At 42.2% G+C, this 25835-nt stretch overlaps 1 protein-coding gene across 4 annotated transcripts in view; it reads right to left on the bottom strand.

Annotated features, from left to right (window-relative positions):
- The window catches only part of PPM1J (protein phosphatase, Mg2+/Mn2+ dependent 1J), a 220527-nt gene that overhangs the window by 182074 nt on the left and 12618 nt on the right, over positions 1-25835 (bottom strand). For 3 of the 4 annotated variants that reach the window (XM_075853851.1, XM_075853852.1, XM_075853853.1), the window contains exon 1: positions 3492-3844. The exons of the other annotated variant lie outside the window; for it this stretch is intronic. In XM_075853851.1, the coding sequence (XP_075709966.1) occupies positions 3492-3748 (257 nt within the window). In that variant the 5' untranslated portion in view covers positions 3749-3844. Of the gene's footprint in view, positions 1-3491; positions 3845-25835 lie in introns of those variants that run through there. 4 annotated transcript variants of the gene reach the window in all.

The following is a 25835-nucleotide window of genomic DNA, read 5'->3' as shown; positions in this document are numbered from 1 at the left end:
CCAAATTTCATTTTTTCATTTTAATTTTTCCATTGTCGCATTCCAAGAGCCATAACTCATTATTCATCCGTCGACATAGCCATATAAGGGCTTGTTATTTGCAAGACAAATTTTTTTTGGGGTGGACTGGGAGAGAAACAGTGATTCCTACATTGTTTTTTGGGTTTTGTTTTTAGGGAATTCATGGTGCGGTAAAAATGACATGCTAACTTTATTCTGCGGGTCAACACAATTACGGCGATACCAAATCTATATCGATTTTTTTCCGCCGTGGGCCAGAGGGAGCCCCTCCTTCTGAGGGGTTAAACGGTTTTGAATCAGTTATCTCAAATCCCGGTCTTAGCTCCTGAGCTCACGTCATATTGTGATAGTACGTTGGGTGTCGCCACAGGGTTAATCAATGAGTGTATTCACATAGGCGTATTATTTTGCGTGGATTTTAATAACGCAGCATACGTTTCAATTCATCCATTTTGTGACTGCATGTCATCAGTATTTTATCTGTATTGCATCTTTTCAAGTGGCAGTCTTATGTAATCCATCATGTGTTTTTAAAGAGGAATCTTTGCATCACATGATCTTTTAATCACATGAATTGCAATGTGAAAAACGCCACCTAAAAATACAGGTAATAAAATACACTAAGGGCATGTTCAGACGTGGCGGAATTCTGCAGACACTGTCCGCATCAATGCCGCACATATTCTGCATTGCAGATTCCGTTGCGCCTTTGCCCAAAATGTGAAGTAAATTGATGCGGATTAGCCGTTGCGGATTCAGGTGAAGAGTACTTCCTGCTCTCTTTTAAAACATTCCACCTCAGTCTGGCTATAGACCTCGAAACACATAGGTCCAGCCAGAATGATGAAATATCCTGTTCGCGAAAACAAATCCGTAACGCAACACACATAACATCTGCGGATTTCATTGCGGAATTTTGCAACTCCATTGAAGCCAATGGAGAAATCACACCACAAGTACGCATCAAGTCCGCAACAGCCAGTGTATCTGCGGACACCAAATTCCGCACCGCAGCCTATGTTTCACAGCAGAGGTTTCCGCAACGTCTGCACGAAGAGAACTAAAAAGGTGTGGAAACCAATGGACAGACTGTCCGCAGCGGAATTCCACAGCAATTCCGCCACGTGTGAACGTGCCCTTATAGCAAAAAACACCACCAAAAACTCGCATGTACCAATTTACCCAAAAAATTTAGGTTTTTTAGATGCTTTTTTTTTGGTCAAAATGTGTGAAGGAAGACTAAGGCCAGGATCACACACACAGTTTTGGGGGCAGTTTTTGTCTCAGTTTTTTTTTTAGCAAAAGCCATAAGTGGATCCAAAAGGAAGGAAAGGTATAAAGAAAAGACTGATGCATCTCCTTTCTTATGTGTTCACTTCTGTGTTTGGCACAAAAGACTGAGACAAAAACTGCCACAAAAAAATTCATCGAAACTGTGCAGGTGATAACCCCTATGCATATGCCTTGTTAGGACATATGGATGTTATAGAGAGGGGTTCAATATACTTTGGGGTATATCTATCAAAAGTAGAGCAAAGGAAAATTGGAGAAGTTGCTCATGACAACCAGATTTAAGCTCTGGAAAATGAAAGCTGCAATCTGATTGGTTGCATGGGAAACATCACTTTTCCTGTATATTACTTTTTATAAATCTCCCCATCTGCGTCTCAATTCCTTGCTATTTCATGATCCCTGTTTGCTGTCAGTGGATAAGAACATTCCTGGTTATACAAACTGAAGACCTAGACCTGTTCACACCTGGAAGGTAGATATAACTGTATCCAGTCTAGCTCTGTGAGGCTTCGTTCACATCTGCGTTAGGGTCTCGTTCTGACGTTCCATCGGAGCTTCCCGCCAGACTGGGCTCTGACTGAAACAAACGGAAACCATAGGTTTCCGTTTGCATCACCATTGATGACGTATCCGGTGCCAATGGTTTCCGTTTGTCTCCGTTGTGCAAGGTTTCCGTCATTTTGACGGAATGCATAGTGTAGTTGACAGCGGTATTGATTCTGTCAAAACGACGGAACACTTGCACAACTGAGAGAAATGGCAACCATTGGCACCGGATCCATCACCATTGAAATCAATGGTGATGCAAATGTAAACCTACGGTTTCCGTTTGTTTCAGTCAGGGTCCCGTTCTGACAGGAAGCACAGATGGGGACCCTGACGCAGATGTGAACGCAGCCTGAGCGCCATACATCAGCAGCTCAAATCCCTCTTGTCCTGATAGTTTGCAACAATGTATCAATGCACATAAAGCAGGACTAGGTCTGCACATTTTTTCAGCCTCTGTATAGAAATAATGTATGTTTCCATCCGCCGACTACAAAGATCTTGAAAGGTGAGTAATTGAAAAACAAAGCATATTAGAAAGTTGTAGAACGTTCCAATGTTTAATCATTAATCTTTTTTTCCATAAAACCAGTAAGGGCGGATTTACACGAACGTGATTTGCGTCCGTTCAACCCGCGTGAATTTCACGCGGGTCGCATGAACCTATGCAAGTCTATGGGGCAGTGCAGACTGTCCGTGATTTTTGCGCAGCGTGAGTCCACTGCGTAAAACTCACAACAGGTTCTATATTTCTGCGTTTTTCGCGCATCACGCACCCATTGAAGTCGCGCAACAGCAGTAAAAACATGAATGTAAACAGAAAAGCACCACGTGCTTTTCTGTTTACAAACATCCAAACGGAGTGTCATTAATGGTGGCGGCTGCACGAAAAGCACGCAGCCGCGCATCATATGAACAGGACACACGGAGCTGTTAAGTGCCTTTTGCACACGCAAAACGCCGCGTTTTTTGCGTGCGCAAAACGCACACGCTCGTGTAAATCCGCCCTAAGGGTGTATTCACAGTGTGGTTTTGCGCTTACTGTGAAACCATAGTAAATCGAAAAAGCGCAAAAACGCACCTTGTGAATGCACCCTGAAACCATGTTACAAATTATTGTAGTAAATCAAGAAATTTAAATAAACCATATATTATAACTATAAATCATATATTATATGACACCAAAAATAGCCAATTCCATATAAATTCAATTTTTTTGGCTGACAAACACACTTCTACCACATAAATTGCGACCCCCACAATCAGCACAGGGACCAAATATTACCTCAGATGATACAGTCAGTTATTTTAAAGCCATAGAAACCCCTGGAAGCACATATCACATATTCACTCAAAGTTATGCCAACTTGCAATGCCCCCCTTCTGGTCAGTCAGCGTAGTTTACCCTGAGTGCCCTCTACAATATAGCGGGATGTTTTGGGTTTGACTGCAGATTTCTGTTGCTCAGTTGCACTCATATAATAAATAATTCATCTGGCGTCGGATTCCTATACTGCAGTTACTGCTAGTGAGACGCATAATGTAGACCGGTGTATAAGCTAATAGTCCAGGTGACCAGGTACCCCTAGCTGACATGCTGTCTAGTCTATACATACTGGCAGTGTACTCACTCTGCATAGCCCGTGCCCCAGTGCAGCTCTCCCGGGATCTTTAGGGTTAGCCCGATCCTGGCATTGTGATCGCCCGATTTCTGGATCTCCTCTGACGATAACTTTAGGAAGGGAGGCCGACAGGGGGGCTGGGGTTTGACAATGGGAATACTGGGTGCCTCCTTTTCAGCAGGACAGGGAGCGGGCAAAGCACTTTGCTTGCTGGACAAAGACCCCCCCAAAAGCCCGGTTACAGCTGCTTTCACTCTACTGATCATAACTGGAGAAGGACTTGAAGCACTGCAGGCTGCGGCAGCATCCAGGGGCACCCACACTGCCCAAGAGGCGCTCAATAAATGGGGCAGCAATAAGACGTCTGTATAGGCATACACAGTGCTCCAGCGCAGGTGTATATAGAGGAGACCTGTGACTTGGACACCCGGATATGGTGCTGTGGGCTCTTCAGGGTGACACCCAGTGGTGTGCACAAGGCTCTGCCCTCCTTGTCCTTAGTCCTGTGGTGCCCCAGTACTGATAGGTGACTTGCTTGTGTTCCTCCCTGCTGTTCCTGGTGGCCGTGCTGCAGCACTGTGCTCTGTGCCAGTGTTAGAATCCTCTGCTCCACCAACCCCCACTGCTGCACCACTCACTGCTGCTTCCTACTATGCTCCAGCTCTTCTTTTCTTAGCTCCATAATTGTCGTTCATTTATTATTACACATTAGTCAGTTCTTGCCAAACAAGAACATCAGCAAATGTATATGTATATGACCTTCATGTGAGATTCCAGGAGGTTCAGCTTTTCTTCAGTGGTATAATAGTAGCCATGATTGGTTGTTTGTTGTTGTTGTTGTTGTTAGTTTTGTGCTGCATGCACATTTACGTCCTTTTTAACCCCTTGGAGACGCAGCTAATTGTCGACTTTTTAATTACGTTTTTTATTTCTGCATTGACAACGTATGAGGGCTTGTTTTTTGCGGGACAAGTTGTAATTTATACAGCACCATCTGAAGGGGACAAAGCCCACTTGGTACCTGTGTATCAAGGAGGGAAGCCACACATTAAGCCTATTTGCCAGGAGGCGTGTGAATATTTTATTAGTGACCGCCATTACGCCTTTTCACGGCGGCCACTAACGGGCTTTATTCTGATGCATACGCCTTTTCACGGCACTGCATCAAAGTAAATCTGCAGCGACGGGAGCAGTTAAAACTCCGTGTTCTTAGCTACCTCCGGTAGCTGAGAACTTGGGGCAGCGCTGCCCAAGCGAATCAAAATCCGCCCATTTAACCCCGTAGATGTGGCTCTCAACAGCGAGTGCCGCAAAGTGGTTTTGGAGAGAGGGAGGGAGCTCCCTCTCTTACCGCACCGGCACCCTGCTATGAGATGGCCGGGCCCCCAGGTCTGCCTGTAGTGGATGCCTGCTAGGTTATGCCTCTGGCATTGCCGAGCAGATGCCTGTCCGTTGTAAGCAGACAGGCTGTAATACACTGCAATACAAGAGTATCGCAGTGTATTATAAAAGCGATCGGATGTTCGCATAGTGAAGTTCCCTAGTGGGACTAGTAAAAACATAAAAAAATGTTGAAAAGAGTTATTCATAAATAAATAAGTGACAAAAAAAAATGAAAAACCAACTTTTTCCACTTACAAAATGCTTTATTATGAAAAAAAAAAAAAGTTACACATATTTGGTATGGCCGCGTCCGTAACGACCCCAACTATAAAGCTATTATGTTATTTAACCCGCTCGGTGAACGCTGTAAAAAGTCAAATAAAAAACAATGCCAGAATTGCTGTTTTCTGTGAATCCTGACTTCAAAAAAATGTGATAAAAAGTGATCAAAAAGTCGCATCTACTCCAAAATGGTACCGATAGAAACTACAAGTCGTCCCGCATTAAAAAGGCCTCATACAACTGCATCGGCGGAAAAATAAAAAAGTTAAGTCAAATATGGAGACACAAAAACACACCATTTTGAAAACTGTTTTTACTGTGAAAAAGTAGTAAAACACAAGAAAACCATATAAATTTGGTATTGTTGCAAACGTAACAACCCGCTGAATAAAGTTATTATGTTATTTATATCACACGGTATGTTATTTTTACCACACGTAAAATTTGGGCACTAAATTCATAGCTTATTTGTGAAAAACACCAAAATGTACAGATCATTTAAAAAAATTATAATTTTTCAAATTTTTAATGTATCTACTTATAAAACAGATAGTAATACCACACAAATGCTAATTAAGGCTATGTTCACACGGAGTATTTTGGGGGAGGAATATCTGCCTCAAAATTCCGTTTGGAAGTTTGAGGCAGATTTTCCTCTCCCTGCACGCCGATTTTCGCGGCGATTTTCGCGCCGTTTTTCGCCCGCGGCCATTGAGCGCCGCGGGCATAAAACAGCGCGAAATACGCTTTCTCTGCCTCCCATTGAAGTCAATGGGAGGTCAGAGGCGGAAGCGCCCGAAGATAGGGCATGTCGCTTCTTTTTTCCGCGAGGCAGTTTTACTGCTCGCGGGAAAAAGACGCCGACGCCTCCCATTGAAATCAATGGGAGGCGTTCTCGGGCCGTTTTTGCCGAGTTTTGCGACGCGGTTTCCGCGTAAAAAAACTCGGCAAAATACCCCGTGTGAACATAGCCTAACATCCCCATATTTATACTTTATCTTTTAGGTTTGAAGAGCTCTTGTGGTGCCAAAACAGTGGAAACTCCCCAAAAGTGGTTTTGGAAACGACACACCTCAATGAATTTATCTAGGGGTATAGTTAGCATCTTGACCCGACAGGTCTTTTGCTATATTTATTGGAGTTTGTCTGTGAAAATGAAAATTTACTTTTTTTCTGAAAAAATCTATATTTTTTTAATTTTTACAAGGAATAAAGAATAAAAAGCACCCCAAAACTTGTAAAGCTATGTCTCCCAATTACGGCAATACCCCCTATGTGGTAATACACTGCTGTTTGGACCCAAGCAGAGCTCAGAAGGGAAGGAGCACATCTGGATTTTGAAACGCAGATTTTGCTTGGTAATAGTTCTGTTTGGGGCTTTGATGGTATTTCAGTTTATAGTGTGGGGGCATATGTAAGCTGGGCAGAGTACATTAGGGCATAATAAGAGCGTATAATAATGGGGTAAATACATAATTCATAGATATGTGGCCGGTGTTGCACTGATAAATGGTGCCCAATCTTATCCGCTTTTGAAACGCTCTGCACAATTTCTGTTGCTATATTCTGAGTGCCGGAACTTTTTTATTTTTTCTCCACCGGAGCTGTGTGAGGTCTTATTTGTTACATTACAATCTGTAGTTTTCATTGGTTCAATTTTAGGGTACATGTGATTTTTTGATCAGTTTTTATTCGATTTTTTTATTTGATTTTTTTGGCAAGCAAAGTGACAAAAAAAAAACATACATTTTGACAATGTTTTTTGTCTTTTTTTTTTACAGTGTTCACCGTGCGTTATAAATGACATTTTACTTTATTCTGCAGGCTGGTACATATACGGCGATACCATACGTATATAGTTTTTTTATGTTTTGTGGCGTTTGCGCAATAAATCACTTTTCTATAAAATTATTTATTTTTTGTGTCACCATATCCTAAGAGCCATCATTTTTTTTATTTTTCAGTCAAAAAAGCTGTGTAAGGACTTGTTTTTTTGCGGAAGGGGTTGTAGTTTTTATTGGTATTATTTTGGGGTACATGCGACTTTTTGATCACTTTTTATTTTATATTTTGGGAGGGGTGATGACCAAAAAAAAATTTTAATTCTAGCATTGTTTTTTAATTATTTTAATTATAGTTTGGGTCATTACGAATGCGGTGATACCAAATATGTGTATTTTTTTTAAAGTTTTCATTTTTTTCTTATAGGAAAAAAAAGCATTTTTTGTTTTTGTAACCTATAACTTATTTTTACACTTTTATAAAACATTTTTATTACTTTCTTTTGTTTTACTTGAAGACCTGCATCACTGATGGCTGCTATAACACATTACACTACCTAGGTAGTGTAATGTATTATAAACTGTCAGTGTGACGTTGACAGTCACACTGACAGGAAGCCTATGAGGACCAGCTGGTCCTCATAGGCTTCCGTTAATGGCAGACCCGGAGGCCGTTGTATGGCCTCCGGTTTTGCCATGCAACCGACAGCAGCACCCGCAATCAGTCCTGGGGAAAGTTTGTTGTAGCAACAAACTTTCCAGTTCGTTGCTACAACAAACTTTCCCTGCGATCACATGATCGGGACCTGAACCAATCAGGTCCCGATCTTGTCTCCGGGACCAGAGGCAGGGGTTGACAGCGCGATCCGGGTGTTTCCGCTACTCTGAGACACCCAGATCGCGCTTTTAACACCCACTGTGAATTCACGCCGGCGCTGCCCAGAAAGCGCTGACGTGAATTTACTGTGGGCTGTCAGGAAGCAGTTAATAACGGTGATCATATCAGAGAACAGGTTGCTGGAGAGCCGGGGACACTGACACCGCCAGCATCAGAGCGCTCCCCCCAGAGTCAGAGCGCTCTCCCCAGCGCTACGCCGGCAGAAGCAGAGGTCTGCAGATTCACGTCCTCGCTGCATGGGGTATATGCGGATAGGACGTGAAAGGGTTAAAATAGGCTGGTCACTAAGGGTTTAAGGTCTGAGCTCAGAAGGGCTATAGGTCGGTAGTTAGCACAGTATGCATGGTCTCTACCAGTTTTAGGAATCATGGTTATATGGGAGTGGAGGAAGGGTTGCGGTATAGGGGTGCACTGTAAAAAAGAATTGTATAGAGAGAACATCTTTGGTACAAAGATCTCCCCAAAAGTTTTAGGGTATGTGCACACACACTAATTACGTCCGTAATTGACGGACGTATTTCGGCCGCAAGTACCGGACCGAACACAGTGCAGGGAGCCGGGCTCCTAGCATCATAGTTATATACGATGCTAGGAGTCCCTGCCTCTCTGCAGGACAACTGTCCTGTACTGTAATCATGTTTTCAGTACGGGACAGTAGTTCCACGGAGAGGCAGGGACTCCTAGCATCGTACATAAGTATGATGCTAGGAGCCCGGCTCCCTGCACTGTGTTCGGTCCCCCGTTCTCCCTATCAATGCCAGCGATCACACATGTATCCCCTATCCTGTGGATAGGGGATACATGTCTTTTGTTTAGTGGCAGAGCGGGGAGATACCTCCCTGCTCTGCCGTAGTGTTCAGTGGCGTCGCGCTGTAGCAGCCATAGCGGCTGCTAGCGGAGCGTCCGGCCATGGTGGGGGCCCCCTCATGCCGCAGGCCCCGTAGCAGCCGCTACAGCTGCTACGGCGGTAGTTACGCCACTGTTGTTGTGTCTCCAAGGAGAGGATGTAATGGAGTTAAAAGATTCCTGAAAAGTTATAGAAGTTGGGGCATTATCAGACCATATGATTATATCAATGCTGGTGGATATATTTTCTGCAATAACCATCTGTCCAATAACCATCTGTCCACTAATATTAAGTCTATAATAGTGACTATGTGTTGTGCGAGTGGGAGAAATGTGAGATCCTTTTCAGATGTGTGAGTAACTCTCCATGCTTTGTACAATTCTTCCCTGTGTAATAGGTCACAGGGAAGATCGTAATTTTTATCTTTCAAATGTGAGGGATATCTATCAAGTTTAGGTCAATGGTTCTATTGAAATCTCCACTTATTATCATGGTGCCTTGTTTCTTTGAATAAACTAAGTCAAACTTTTTTTTTTTTTGTCAATTTATGTCGATAGGTGTTAAGAGCATAAAGAGTAACTATAGTGAACGGTGCCTTATTTATAAAACAGGTAATTATTAAATATCTACCGTCTCCATCTGGGACAGAAGAAAGTAACTGAAAGGCAATGATATCTCTGAAGGCTATTAAAACTCACTTTTTCTTGTCAATTGCATGAGAATAGAAAATATTAGGGAAATGTTTATTATGGATCCTAAAAGCATCAGGTTCATTTAACGGAGTTTCTTCAGCGCAAATTATTTTACATTTTTGTTTCATACATTCTTTCCAGAAAAGAGACCTCTTAAAAGGGCTATTGAGGCCCTTGACATTTAAAGTACATATTTTAATAGCCAATTCGTATAGTACACATATGCTAAGAGTAGATAGAATGGATTATCAGATCGCTCAGAAGACAACCATATCTGAATACAGGTACCAATATTTAGGAGAATTGAGTACAAGTAAACTACCACATTTTAAAGATTAGACCATGGACATAATAAACAGGATACTATAACCGTATAGTTCAAATAAGAACAAGAAAAAAACAACTAATTTGGGGATAAAAAAGTCTTGGTTCCAAGTGAACCTGTCTGATATCCTTGGATAATCACATGACTTCGAGGGTAAAGTTTTAGAAAAGAATACATTTATAGGTGTTTAGGGATATAATGTCATAATGAAAAGATATGTATCTTGTAGTTGAAATAGATGACAGAATTCTATGATGACATGGATTAGAGTGCATCATTCAGGTAACAGGAGGTAAAGGAAATCTGGGAGGTTTCTTCTTCTAGTGTGGAGAGTTGTCGCCATCTAGTGGAAGATCTAGAGACCACTTAGAAAGAAGAGCAGCTGGTTCTTTAGGAGAGGAAATACGTTGTTCCTAATGACCAATTTAACAGGAAAACCCCATTTATAGGATACATTGTGTTTCCACAGGATTTGAGAGGTTTTGGCATATTCCCTGCTCCTTGCTAACGTAGCCATTGATAAATCTGCATACATTGGGATATTCTCGAAACGTTCTGGAACATTTTTATTAGATAAAGCAGCCTTCAAACGGGCATCTTTGAAATGAAAAAAAAATAAAAATTTAGACATGCTAAAACATCTCTTGGGACTGAGGGAGGAAGCAAGGCGATAAATAAGTCTGTGAGGAATTCTCTTAATTTGTCATCAGAAGTGCTTTCAGGAATATTTCTAAAGCGAATGTTATTTCACCTTGAATGATCCTCCAGGTCAGTTAACTCTAGTTTAATGATAGATAAGTCATCCTCAGCCACATTATGGACATCCACCAGGCTATTATGAGCGGTGGTGAATTCCTCCATCTTATCTTCATGATGAGCAGTACGTTCGCCAATAGCAACAATATCAGTATGAAGAGATTCCACTGCATTATGAATATCAGTATGAATAGCGTCTTTACGTTCAGAAAGCCAGGCTCAGAAATGGTGACAGGTTGTTCTGAAGCAAGATTGCTTTGAACAGATAATTCACGTCTAGGTGAGTCGTTGTTAGTAAAGACACTCATAGTTTGCTGTAGCGATTAAAATGAGAAAATGGAGAGTGTTTACAGAGTTCACGTTGTTTGCACTGTGCTATAATGGAGCTTTCAACATTGCTGGCAGCGCTAGCGTGTGGAGAGGACTTAGGAGTTGTTGTTTGGAGCGTGGGTGTTGTAGCATCACGATGCCTGTCGCCATCTTGGGTCGAAGCCGCACTTGGAAAGAAGGAAGTGAGTTTGGCAAGGCTCCCCAGCGTCCTCCGTGTTCTGGTCATGTCTGCTACGTCCCTGAGGATTTAGGCCATCTGGTGGAGGTGAGCAGGAGATGTTTAAGGCAGATACGTGCCTGCTGTGTGTCGCTGAATCCCACTGGTGCATGAAGCTATCGGCTTCTACTGCCGCTACGGTCTACATCCGGCAATACCCCCTTTTTTAACCCCTTCAGGACTGAGCCTGTTTTGGCTTTGAGGACGACGTGTCAATTTATGAGGTAATAACTTTGGAATGCTTTTACCTATCCAAGCGATTCTTGGATTGTTTTCTCGTGGCACATTGTACTTTATGTTAGTGGATTTAATTGTGAAAATCACCAAAATTGTGAGAATTTTTTTTTTTAATTAGCATTTTTCTAATTTTAATGCATCTGCTTGTAAAACAGATAGTAGTACCACACAAAATAGTTACTTGTAAACATTTCCCATATATCTACTTTATCTTTGCATCGTTTTTTGAACATTCTTTTATTTTCTAGGACATTACAAGGCTTAGAACTTTAGCAGCAATATCTCACATTTTTAAGAAAATTTCAAAAGGCTATGTTTTTAGGGACCAGTTCAGCTCTGAAGTGGTTTTGAGGGCCTTATATATTAGATAGACCCCAAAAATCAGCCCATTTTAAAACCTGCACCCCTCAAAGAATTCAAAACAGCATTCAGAAAGTTTCTTAACCCTTTAAGCAGAGGCGTAGTTAGGTTCTCCAGCACCCGGGGCAAAGATTTAGTTTGGCGCCCCCCCCACAACCTCTTTCCCGACATCTCCTTCCCCTTCGCCATGTTTGTTTTCTCTACCAATCAATGACGTGTCATTTCTTTTCCACATTTCTTTTTATGTAACTCGAGCATAAAAACATTTGTACATTTTACAAGCAATATAGTTCTATACACAACACCAGAAAAAAGCTCAGCACATAAATACAACACCAGAACCAAGCTCAGTACATAAATACAGCCCCAGAACCAAGCTCAATACATATATACAGCACCAGCACAAATACAGCTCAATTTAGTGCAACCCCTGCCGTATAGGTATGTACGGCGTAAAACTACAGCTCCCAGCATGGCCCGAACAATGATAAGGATATGCTGGGAGATGCTGTTTCACAAAAAATAAATCCCATCATAATCATTCCACCCATCATCTCGCTGCAGATCATACAGTGACTACAGTGCTGATTAAAGGCAGAATAAACATTTACATTAAGTGACTCACCGGTGACGTCTCAGATTCTAGTTCTTTTTATGTTGTAGTGGGAGGAGAAAGGGGGCTGGCACTGCTCCAATGCAGGGAAAGACACAGTCTCTACAAATAAATGCTGTGTGGCTCAGAACACATGGGAATACAGCTGTCAAAATGTTGCCGGCAGGGTGCTCATCGGTGGAAAACAGCAGGTATGTGTAACTTGATAGAAGACAGATAGGAAATACGAGGCACTCACCGCAGTGGCAATAAAAAAAGATTTATTGAGGTTGATAGCACCATATGCCGTGTCCCCCCCCCCCCCACACACACACACACTGTGCTCCCTGTCCCTGTAGATATCGCCCGCATATAGCCCACCCCTGTATATAGTGTCCCACAAATAGCTCCCACTATAGTACTCTACAGATAGCCCACCCCTGTATATAGCCCCCTGTAGATATAGCCCAGCCCTGTATATAGTGCTCCACGTATAGCCCAACCCTGTATATAGCCCCCTGTAGATATAGCCCCCTGTAGATATAGCTCACCCCTGTATATAGTGCTCAACAGATAGCCTACCCCTGTATATAGCCCCCTGTAGATATAGCCCACCCCTGTATATAATGCTCCACAGATAGCCCACCCCTGTATATAGCCCCCCTGTAGATATAGCCCACCCCTGTATATAGTGCTCCACAGATAGCCCACCCCTGTATATAGCCCCCTGTAGATATAGCCCACCCCTGTATATAGTGCTCCACATATAGTCCACCCCTGTATATAGTGCTCCACATATAGTCCACCCCTGTATATAGTCCCCCTGTAGATATAGCCCACCCCTGTATATAGTGCTCCATAGATCAACCACCCCTGTATATAGCCCCCCTGTAGATATAGCCCACCCCTGTAGATATAGCTCACCCCTGTATATAGTGCTCAACAGATAGCCTACCCCTGTATATAGCCCCCCTGTAGATATAGCCCACCCCTGTATATAATGCTCCACAGATAGCCCACCCCTGTATATAGCCCCCTGTAGATATAGCCCACCCCTGTATATAGTGCTCCACATATAGTCCACCCCTGTATGTAGTGCCCCACATATAGTCCACCCCTGTAAATAGTCCCCCTGTAGATATAGCCCACCCCTGTATATAGTGCTCCATAGATCAACCGCCCCTGTATATAGCCCCCTGTAGATATAGCCCACTCCTGTATATAGTCCCCCTGTAGATATAGCCCACCCCTGTATCTAGTATCCCACAAATAGCTCCCCCTATAGTGCTCCACAGAAAGCCCACCCCTGTATGTAGCCCCCCTGTAGATATAGCCCACCCCTGTATATAGTGCTCCACATATAGTCCACCCCTGTATATAGCCCCCCTGTAGATATAGCCCACCCCTGTATATAGTGCTCCATAGATCGCCCACCCCTGTATATAGCCCCAGTAGATATAGCCCACCCCTGTATATAGTCCCCCTGTAAATATAGCCCACCCCTGTATATAGTATCCCACAAATAGCTCCCACTATAGTACTCCACAGAAAGCCCACCCCTGTATATAGCCCCCCTGTAGATATAGCCCACCCCTGTATATAGTGCTCCACATATAGTCCACCCCTGTATATAGTGCTCCACAGATAGCCCACCCCTGTATATAGCCCCCCTGAAGATATAGCCCACCCCTGTATATAGTGCTCCATAGATCGCCCACCCCTGTATATAGCCCCCCTGTAGATATAGCCCACCCCAGTATATAGCCCTCCCTGTAGATAGACACCCCCGTAGATAAAGCCCCCCGTGTAGATAAAGCCCCCCGTAGATAAAGTCCCCACCGTAGATAAAGCCCCCTTGTAGATAAAGCCCCCCCCGTGTAGATAAGGCCCCCCATAGATAAAGCCACCCTTGTAGATAAAGGCCCCACCGTGTAGATAAAGCCCCCCCATAGATAAAGTCCCCCTGTAGATAAAGCCCCCCTGTGTAGATAAAGCCCCCCCTGGTATGTAAAGCCCCCCCGTAGATAAAGTCCCCCCGTAGATAAAGTCCCCCTTGTAGATAAAGCCCCCCCATGTAGATAAAGTCCCCCTTGTAGATAAAGCCCCCCTTGAAGATAAAGCCCCCCCTGTAGATACAACCACACACTTTTTTATTACAATAAAAAAAAACAACTATTCAAACTCACCTTAATCCCGTTCCCACGCTGGCCGGCAGCAATGGAGACCTGCTCTCTTCTGCGCAGGTCTCCTGGGGGTTGAACAAAGTGTCTATGAAAGGCGCTGATTGGCTGGGCAGGATGACTTTGCCTGTCATTCAGCGACGGAAGCGCGACTTGTACAAAAGAGCTGAATGGACGGGCACGAAACGTACCCGGCCATTCATGCTTCTAATTGTACCTGTGTCCTATAGACACAGGTACAATTACAGTGCAGGAGGAGGTGGCACTTCCGCCCCCCTCTAAGTTGCGCCCGGGGCACATGCCCCGCCTGCCCCCCTAGCTATGCCCCTGCTTTAAGCGTTTCACAGGAATTAAAGCAAAGTAGAGGGGAAATGTACAAATTTCATTTTTTTTTGCTGAAATTCATTTGTAATACATTTTTTTTCTGTAACACAGAAAGTTTTACCAGAGAAATCCAACCCAATATTTATTGCCCAGATTTGGCAGTTTTTAGAAATGCCTCACATGTGGCCCTAGTTTGCTAATGGACGGAAACACAGGCCTTAAATGCAAAGATGAACCTAGTGGATTTTGGGGCCTCCTTTTTATAGAATATATTTTAGGCACCATGCCAGGTTTTAAGAGGTCTTGTGTTGCCAAAACACTGAAAACCACACAAAAATTACCCCATTTTGGAAACTACACCCCTCAAGGAATTTATCTAGGGGTATAGTTAGCATCTTGACCCCACAGGTCTTTTGCTATATTTATTGGAGTTAGTCTGTAAAAATGAAAATCCAGAATTTGCTGTTTGGACCCATGGCAGAGCTCAGAAGGGAAGAACCACCATTTGGATTTTGGAGTGCAGATTTTGCTGGAATGGTTTTCGGATGTCATGTCGCGTTTGCAATGCCTTCGAGGGACCAAAACAGTGGAAACCCCCCAAAAGTTTTGGAAGCTACACCCCTCAAGGAATTTTTCTAGGGGTATAGTTAGCATTTTAACCCCACAGGTTTATTTTGCTGAATTTTGTGGAATTAAGCCATGAAAATGAAAATCTATTTTTTTTCTGAAAAAACATAGAAATGTTTAATTTTTACAAGGAATAAAGGAGAAAAAGAACCCCAACTTTGTAAAGCAATTTCTCCCGATTATGGCAATACCCCATATGTTGTAATAAACTGCTGTTTGGACTCACAGCAGGGTTTATAAAGACCCTTAGAGACCGAAACTGTGGAAACAGCCAAAAATTAACCCCATTTTGGAAACTACACCCCTTAAGGAATCTATCTAGGGGTATAGTGAGCATTTAGACCCCACAGGTCTTATGCAGAATTTAATAGGCCGTGAAATGAATATCAACATTTTTTCCACTAAAATGTTGCATTTTTTAATTTTCACAAAGGATAAAGAAGGAAAAAGCACCCCAACATTTGTAAAACAATTTATCCCGAGTTCGGCTACGTGGTCATAAATGTTTTTTTCATTAGAAATGAATGAAACCATAACTTTTTATTTTTCTGTCAATAGAGTGCTGTGAGGGCTTATTTTTTGCAGGAGGAGTTGTAGTTTCTATTGACACCATTTAAAGTAGCATTTAATGTACTGGGAAACTGAAAATAAAATTCTTTGCAGGTTGAATTGTAAAAAACTGTGACGACAACTTTAATTTAACAACAAATTTATATATATATATTTTTAATATTCTACTGCTTTTACAAAGTAAAACTATTTGTTAAATAAAAAAAATTGTTCTGTTTCACCACATTCCGAGCGACAACTTTTTTATTTATTAGTCGTTGAGCGGTGTAAGGGCTTATTTTTTGCAGGACGAGCTGTAGTTTTTATTGGTAAAATTTTTTAGTACATACAACTTTTTGATCACTTTTTATCATTTTTTTAAAGCGCTAAGGTGACCAAAAACCAGTGATTTTAGCTCCTTAAATGTAATTTTTTATGGCGTTCACTGTGTGAGTTAAATAACGGTATATTGTAATAGCTCAGGCTTTTACGGATGCAGCGATACCAATTTAGTTTTTTTCTTTTTTCCATTACTTTAAGAGTAATTTTTTTTTCGACTATAAATATGTATTATTTTTTTCAATAACAATAACTTTATTTACTTTTTTTTTTTTGCACATTTTATTAGTCCCCCTAGGAGACTTGAACCAGCGTTCATTAGGTCGCTGGTACAAAACGTTGCAATACTAATGTATTGCAGTATATGTTCATTTTTACCGGCTTCTGTAACAGCGCGATCGCTGTTCCTGTCCATTGGTCCCTGGTGTCCATTAGTCCCTGGTGTCAGCTGTAATACACAGCCCGACACCCGCAGCATATGGCGTGGGCTCAGCACGTGAACCCTTTCCATACATCACCTCTGCACCACGACATGCTATTAAGTTGTGGTGCGCGAAGGGTTAAAGCGCAGCGGAAGGTGCAAAGTGAAAATTAAAATTTTCCACTGGTATGCCATTTTAGTGCATAATATGTTGTGCCCAGTTTGTGCCACTGAAGACAAATACCTCATAAAATGTTAATAAAAGGGTTCTCTCGGTTATGGCGATGCCATGTATGTGGATGTACACTGCTGTTTGGGCACGCTGTGGGGCTCAGAAGAGAGGGAACGCCATTTGGCTTTTGGATTGCAGATTTTGCTTGGTAGTAGTTCTGTTTGGGGTTTTACTGGTATTTAAGTTTATAATGTGGGGGCATATGTAAGCTGGGCAGAGTACATCAGGGCATAATAAGAGGGTATAATAATACGGTAAATAAATAATAATTCATAGATGTGTGGCCAGTGTCGCACTGATAAATGGTGCCTGATCTTATCCTTATTTGGAACACTGCAAATTTTGCGTCGCCATATTCTGAGAGCGAGAATTCTTACTTTTTTTCTCCAGCGGAGATGTGTGATGGCTTATTTGTTGTGGTACAATCTGTAGTTTTCATTGGTATCATTCTGGGGTACATGCGAGTTTTTGATCACTTTTTATTCCATTTTTTGGCAAGTAAGATGACCAGAAACCAAAAATTCTGACAAAGTTTTTTATCTAAAGTCTTTTTTTTTTTACGGCGTCCACCCTGGGCTATAAATGACAATTTTACATTATTCTGCGGGTCGATACAATTACGGCGATACCATATGTATATAGTTTTTTTTATGTTTTGCCGCGTTTGCACAATAAAATCACTTTTTTATAAAATAATTTCTTTTTTGTGTAACCATATTCTGAGAACCATAACTTTTTTATTTTTCAGTCAAAAAAGCTTTGTAAGAGCTTGTTTTTTGCGGGATGGGTTGTAGTTTTTATTGGTACTATTTTGGGGTACATGAGATTTGTTGATCAGTTTTTATTCTATATTTTGTGAGGGGTGGTGACCAAAAAATTATGATTGCGGCATTGTATTTAACTTTTTTTTTTTGCGGTGTTCACCGTGAAGGACAAATAATATTATAGTTTTATAGTTTGGGTCTTTACGAACGCGGTCATACCGAATATGTGTTCCTTTTTTTAACGGTTTCATTTTTTCCCTAAAATAAAATACTTATAGGACAAAAAGCATTTTTTGTTTTTGTAACCTATAACTTTTATTTTTACACTTTTATAAAATATTTTTATTTACTTCTTTTAAACTTTTTTTTTTGTCCCAGGGGACTTGAAGACTTGCAGCACTGATTGCTTCTACACCGTGTTCCAAATTATTATGCACATTGGATTTAAGTGTCATAAACATTTAATTATTAGTTTTTCAATTAAACTCATGGATGGTATTGTGTCTTAGGCTGGGTTCACACGACCTATTTTCAGACGTAAACGAGGCGTATTATGCCTCGTTTTACGTCTGAAAATAGGGCTGCAATACGTCGGCAAACATCTGCCCATTCATTTGAATGGGTTTGCCGACGTACTGTGCAGACGACCTGTAATTTACGAGCCGTCGTTTGACAGCTGTCAAACGACGACGCGTAATTGGACTGCCTCGGCAAAGAAGTGCAGGGCACTTCTTTGCCACGTAATTTGAGCTGTTCTTCATTGAACTCAATGAAGCACAGCTCAAGATTTACGAGCGTCTCAGAGCGTCTCAGACGCCTCGTAAATTACGAGGAGGAGCATTTATGTGTGAAACGAGGCAGCTGTAAACAGTCTGTCTTTTCACACGTAAATGCCTCGCATTGTGTGAACATACCCTAAGGGCTCTTTGGATCATTGTAATCAATCTCAGACACCTGTGATAATTAGTTTGCCAGGTGTGCCCAATCAAAGGAAAACTACTTAAGAAGGACATTCCACATTATTAAGCAGGCCACAGGTTTCAAGCAATATGGGAAAGAAAAAGGATCTCTCTGCTGCCGAAAAGCGTGAAAAAGTGCAATACCTTGAACAAGGTATGAAAACATTGGATATTTCAAGAAAACTTAAGCGTGATCATCGTACTGTGAAAAGATTTGTGGCTGATTCAGAGCACAGACGGGTTAGTTCAGATAAAGGCATAATGAGGCAGGTTTCTGCCAGACAAATTAATAGGATTAGGAGAGCAGCTGCTAAAATGCCATTGTAAAGCAGCAAACAGGTATTTGAAGCCGCTGGTGCCTCTGGAATCCCGCGAACCTCAAGGTGTAGGCTCCTCCAGAGGTTTGCAAGTGTGCATAAAGCTAATCTTTGGCCACCCCTAAACAATGCTCTCAAGCAGAAACGGTTGCAGTGGGCTCAGAAATACATGAAGACTAATTTTCAAACCGTGTTGTTTACTGATGAGTGCCATGCAGCCCTGGATGGTCCAGATGGATGGAGTAGTGGATGGTTGGTGAATGGCCGCCATGTCCCAACAAGGCTGCGACGTCAGCAAGGAGGTGGCGGCAGGGGCGGATTACAATTAGAGCAATATGGGCAAGTGCCCGGGACCCGAGGCTGGAAGGGGGCCCAGTTCCCCCCGGTTCTCTCTTACCGGATGTTAAAATTACAGCCGGTTCAGAGAACCGGAGTGAAGCGGGACCGCTCACCCAACCAGTGGCATCACAATAATAATTATTGTGAGATCACATTAGTAACCATTGTGATATCACAATAGTGAGTGTTGTAACATCATAATAGCGACCATTGTGACATCACAAAAATGATTATTATGACATTACAATAGTGATGATTGTGACATTATAATGACAACCATTGTGACATCACAATTGTGACCTTTATGACATTACAATAGTGACCATTGTGACATCACTATAGAGACCAATGTGACAACACAATAGTGATCATTACAACATCACAATGGTTACCATTGTCGAAATCATTATAGTGACCAATGTGACAACACAATAGTGACCATTACAACATCACAATAGTTACCATTGTGACATCACAATAATGTCCATTGTGATATTACAAAAGTGACCAATGTGATTTTACAATAGTGATATCAAAATAGTGACCATTGTGAAATCCCAATAATGACCATTGTGACATCACAATAATTATTATAAAAATTACAATAGTGGTGATTGTGACATCATAATAGCGACCATTTTGACTACACAATTGTGACCATTATGACATTACAATAGTGGCTGTTGTGACATCACTTTAGTGACCAATGTGACAACACAATAGTGACATCAAAATATTGACCATTACAACATCAAAATAGTTACCATTGTGACATTACAATGATGTCCATTGTGACATTACAATAGTGACCATTGTGAAATCACAATAGTGACCAATGTGACTTTACAATAGTGATCTCAAAATAGTGACCATTGTGAAATCACAATAGTGACCAATGTGACATCACAATAGTGACATTACAATAGTGACCATTGCGACATCACAATCGTGATCAATGGGACATCATAATAATGTCCATTATGACATCGCAATAGTGACCATTGTGACTTCCCTATACTGAGCATTGTGACATCACAATAGTGACCATTGTGATAATACAATAGTGACCATTGTGACATTATAATAGTGAAGATTGTGACATCACAATAGTGACAGTGGTGAAATTACAACAGTGACTATTGTGACAACACAATAGTGACCATTGTGACATCACACTAGAGATATCACAATAATGACCATTGTGACATCACAATAATGACCATTGTGACATCACAATAGTGTCCATTGTAACATTACAATGGTGAATGTTGTGACATCACAGTAGTAACCATTGTGACATCATAATAGTGACCATTGTGACATCACAATAGTGACCATTGTGTCATCACAATAATGACTGCAGTGACATCACAAAACTCACCATTGTGACAGCAAAATAGTAAGGGATTTACATGTGCGTTTTGCGTGCGCAAAAAACGTGGCATTTTGCGCACGCAAAAGGCACTTAACAGCTCCATGTGTCATCACCATATGATGCGCGACTGCGTGATTTTCACGCAGCCGGCATCATTATGACACTCTGTTTGTATGTTTGTAAACAGAAAAGCACGTGGTACTTTTCTGTTTTCAATCATACTTCTTACTGCTGTTGCGCGAATCACCCGCGTCCCATGGAAGTGCTTCCTTGTGGTGCGTGTGATTTTCAGGCACCCATTGACTTCAATAGGTGCGTGATGCACGAGAAACGCAGAAATATAGGACATGTCATGAGTTTTACGCAGGGGACACCCGCTGCGTAAAAATCACGGACTGTCTGCACGGCCCCATAGACTAATATAGGTCCGTGCGAGGACGTATATCACGTTAGTGTAAATCCGCCCTAATTCTTATCACATCACAATAGTGACCAATGTGACATGAAAATAGTGATTATTGTGACATCAAAATAAGAGCGGTTGTGACATCACAATAATGACGGTTGTGCCACCACAATAATGACAGTTGTGACATCACAATAGTAGAGAAGATAAATGAGCATGATTCAATGAGACTTTGCTTTGAATAAGTTAAAGTACATTTTCGTTTTCAAAGTTATATATTAGACAAAACGTGTATATAAGCATGTATAAACAAGTGTATCACCCATCACGGCTAGAGTCCATGAAGTATTGCGGTCAGGTTTCTGTTTTCTGTTCCGGTAATTCCTCGGCTGTGTAGCAGAGACCACACGTGGAGGATTGGCGTCTGATGGCACCTGTGTGACTTTTGGGGGAAAGCCCCCTTTCTCAAGCATCCGTGGAGATGTTCTGTGCTAGTTTATGTAGGTTGATCGTGACATCAGAAATCATAATTTTTTTATTTTAAGCCACGCCTCTAATCCCACCCAATCCCCGCCCATACACACCTGGTTCAGACCACACAGTATCATGCTCCCATAGCTGCCCCCACACAGTATAATACCCCCATAGCTGCCACCATACAGTATAATGCCCCTATAGCTGCCACTATACAGTATAATGCCCCCATAGTTGCCACCATACAGTATACTGCCCCATAGATGCACCCATAGGGTATATGCCAACATAGATGCCCCCATACAGTATAATGACCACACAATTGCCCCCATACAGTGTAATGCCCACACAGATTCTGCCATGCAGTATAATGCCCCCATAGCTGCCCCATACAGTATAATGCCCCTATACGTTATAATGCCCACACAGATGCCCCGATAGAGTATAATGCTGCCATACCTGCCCCATACAGTATGAGGCCCCATAGCGGCCCCATACAGTTTAATGCCCCAAAGCTGCCCCGAGACAGCAAAATGCCCCCATAGCTGCCCCATACATAATAATGCCCCCCTAGCTGCCCTTATATAGTATAATGCCCCCTAAGCTGCCCCTAGTGCCAGTGCCCTTGTAGATAGTGACACAGTGCCCATGTAGTGCCCATGTAGATAGCGCCACAGTGTCCCCTGTAGATAGTGCCCCTATATAGTGCCACAGTGTCCATGTAGATAGCGCAATTGGAACTCCTCCTAGGAGCGGAGTCCCCAGCCAGAGCATAGGCCAGGTATTCCGCTCCTATAGGGAAGCCCTGATGTCACTGTCCATATACAGTGAAGGAAATAAGTATTTGATCCCTTGCTGATTTTGTAAGTTTGCCCACTGTCAAAGACATGAACAGTCTAGAATTTTTAGGCTAGGTTAATTTTACCAGTGAGAGATAGATTATATTTAAAAAAAAAGAAAATCACATAGTCAAAATTATATATATTTATTTGCATTGTGCACAGAGAAATAAGCATTTGATCCCCTACCAACCATTAAGAGTTCAGCCTCCTCCAGACCAGTTACACGCTCCAAATCAACTTGGTGCCTACATTAAAGACAGCTGTCTTAAATGGTCACCTGTATAAAAGACTCCTGTCCACAGACTCAATTAATCAGTCTGACTCTAACCTCTACAACATGGGTAAGACCAAAGAGCTTTCTAAGGATGTCAGGGGCAAGATCATAGACCTGCACAAGGCTGGAATGGGCTACAAAACCATAAGTAAGACGCTGGGTGGGAAGGAGACAACTGTTGGTGCATTAGTAAGAAAATGGAAGACATACAAAATGACTGTCAATCGACATCGATCTGGGGCTCCATGCAAAATCTCACCTCGTGGGGTATCCTTAATCCTGAGGAAGGTGAGAGCTCAGCCGAAAACTACGCGGGGGGAACTTGTTAATGATCTCAAGGCAGCTGGGACCACAGTCACCAAGAAAACCATTGGTAACACATTACGCCGTAATGGATTAAAATCCTGCAGTGCCCGCAAGGTCCCCCTGCTCAAGAAGGCACATGTACAGGCCCGTCTGAAGTTTGCAAATGAACATCTGGATGATTCTGAGAGTGATTGGGAGAAGGTGCTGTGGTCAGATGAGACTAAAATTGAGCTCTTTGGCATTAACTCAACTCGCCGTGTTTGGAGGAAGAGAAATGCTGCCTATGACCCAAAGAACACCGTCCCCACTGTCAAGCATGGAGGTGGAAACATTATGTTTTGGGGGTGTTTCTCTGCTAAGGGCACAGGACTACTTCACCGCATCAATAGGAGAATGGATGGAGCCATGTACCGTCAAATCCTGAGTGACAACCTCCTTCCCTCCACCAGGACATTAAAAATGGCTCGTGGCTGGGTCTTCCAGCACGACAATGACCCGAAACATACAGCCAAGGCAACAAAGGAGTGGCTCAAAAAGAAGCACATTAAGGTCATGGAGTGGCCTAGCCAGTATCCAGACCTTAATCCCATCGAAAACTTATGGAGGGAGCTGAAGATCCGAGTTGCCGAGCGACAGCCTCGAAATCTTAATGATTTACAGATGATCTGCAAAGAGGAGTGGGCCAAAATTCAATCTAACATGTGTGCAAACCTCATCATCAACTACAAAAAACGTCTGACTTCTGTGCTTGCCAACAAGGGTTTTGCCACCAAGTATTAAGTCTTGTTTGCCAAGGGGATCAAATACTTATTTCTCTGTGCACAATGCAAATAAATATATATAATTTTGACTATGTGATTTTCTTTTTTTTTTTTTTATATAATCTATCTCTCACTAGTAAAATTAACCTAGCCCAAAAAATTCTAGACTGTTTATGTCTTTGACAGTGGGCAAACTTACAAAATCAGCAAGGGATCAAATACTTATTTCCTTCACTGTATGGACAGTGATGTCAGCAGCTACTCCTTGAGCAGAATCCCCGTTGCGATTCTGGCGAGTGGAGGAGCTTCCTCTACTCTGAACTAATTCTGAAACAGGGAGCTGGTGGTTCCCTGCTTCAGAATTGGGTTCAACTGTATCTGCGTCCGCATACAATGTAGCCCTCCACATTTGTTAACCAGTCATGGTTCTCATCCAGCCAGGTTTCTGTTATGCCTGTTATAATCTATGTCGGTCATTAGAATCTCCTACTCATCCATTATTTGCAAGACTTCTTGCATTCACCAGCATACATTTGATTTTACCAACACCTTTTATTTTTCTTAGGTCCATACTAATTCCCCCCAGATCCATGTATTCTCTTTGCAAAGAGCGTTTAGAGGGATGCAGAGAAGATGTGATCTGCATCTTCTCTATATGCTGGCTATACAGATCACTGATAACACTGATCTAATAGGCTATTACTATTAAATCACTGGTATTTGATATCTGCATATCGGGGCATAGCAGGGATCATATAGATAACATGTTCCCTACAAATCTGCGCCCCTGTAATTCAGAAAAATGTTACAATACAGGCAGAATGTACGTTACGCAAAGCATAAAATAATTACCCACAACCACCACTTTAAGGCTGAGTTCACATAGGGCGGATATGCTGCTTAAAAGCAAGCAGTGTATCCACCCTGTGTGCCACTGGGAATTGCATACAAAAAACCGCATCCAACTTTGGTGCAGTTTTTCGCCCGAAATGTCCGCTGCGGAAAGACTGCAGCACTTAGCCGGCCTGCTAGCAGGCCGGACCCCTGGGATGACATTTCCTCCCAGGAGACCTCTGCAGCCTGTGATTGGCTGCAGTGGCGGTCACATGGCATGCAGCGTCATCCCAGTAAGCTGGCCCTCTGACGTCATCCAGGCCGGCCTCCTGGGATGATGTTTCATCCCATGTGACCGCCGCTACAGCCTGTGATTGGCTGCAGCGTTCACATGGGATGAAATGTCATCCCAGGAGCCCGTCCTGGAGGAAGAAACACAGACTCTTGGTTAAGTATGAGATTTTTTTTTTCTGAGTTGCGTTTTTTGCGGCGGAATCGCTGCGAACCCGCTGCAAAAAAATGCAAGATCTGCTATTTGTTGCGGGTTGTACCTCCCCATTGAATTCAATGGGCAAAACCTGCGACAAATAAGCAGCGTTTACGCAAATACAATTGACATGCTGCAGAATAAAATTCTGCACCGCAGGTCAATTTCTGAGCATTTTTCCGCTCAGTATATACGCAGCGTGTGGATGAGATTTGTTGTATCTCTTCCAATTTGCTGCTACTGTATTTGCTGTATGTTTGACCATTTTTCACTAAAAAAGACCTACAAATCGAATTAATATTGGCTCCCATTTTAAACTATAAGAAAGCCCTACGTGTCCAGCAAAAAAAAAAAAAGTAGACTGAGAAAAACAAAAAACGTTCACCGATAGAATGCATCATTCCAAAATATGAAATTCTGATATGATCATGAAGGTCCAAAATATCCCCGGTCATGAAAGCGTTAATATTCAAAAACAAAACAGCATTTAAGCTCCCATTACATAAAGGATGTCCTCATCCTGGCAATACTAAAGCCTTTCCTTTGTGTTATGTAAGTTTCTGTTTAGAATACTAATAAGTTCAGACTAGATCTTTATTCCCAAAATTAACCGTGGGAGGCTGTAGCTGAATATCACCTGATGGTTGTCAAATATGAGCACTACCAAACATCCTATTTCATCCTTCCTCTCTTTTTCCAAAGTAGTTGTAAAAAGCGGTTTTCAGATGTTACAGAGGGAGTCTGTTCCTGCTTACTCTGGCATGCAGTACTGTACTGGCACATCAAAGCTGCACTCTACGTGCAACAAGACGAAGCACCATAAGTTTGCCGGAGTGGAAAACA

Source organism: Rhinoderma darwinii, chromosome 2 (assembly GCF_050947455.1).
Source record: "Rhinoderma darwinii isolate aRhiDar2 chromosome 2, aRhiDar2.hap1, whole genome shotgun sequence".
Taxonomy (NCBI): Eukaryota; Metazoa; Chordata; class Amphibia; order Anura; family Rhinodermatidae; genus Rhinoderma; species Rhinoderma darwinii.
Note: the sequence above shows the minus strand (reverse complement) of the source record. Positions and strands in the feature narration are given on the sequence as shown.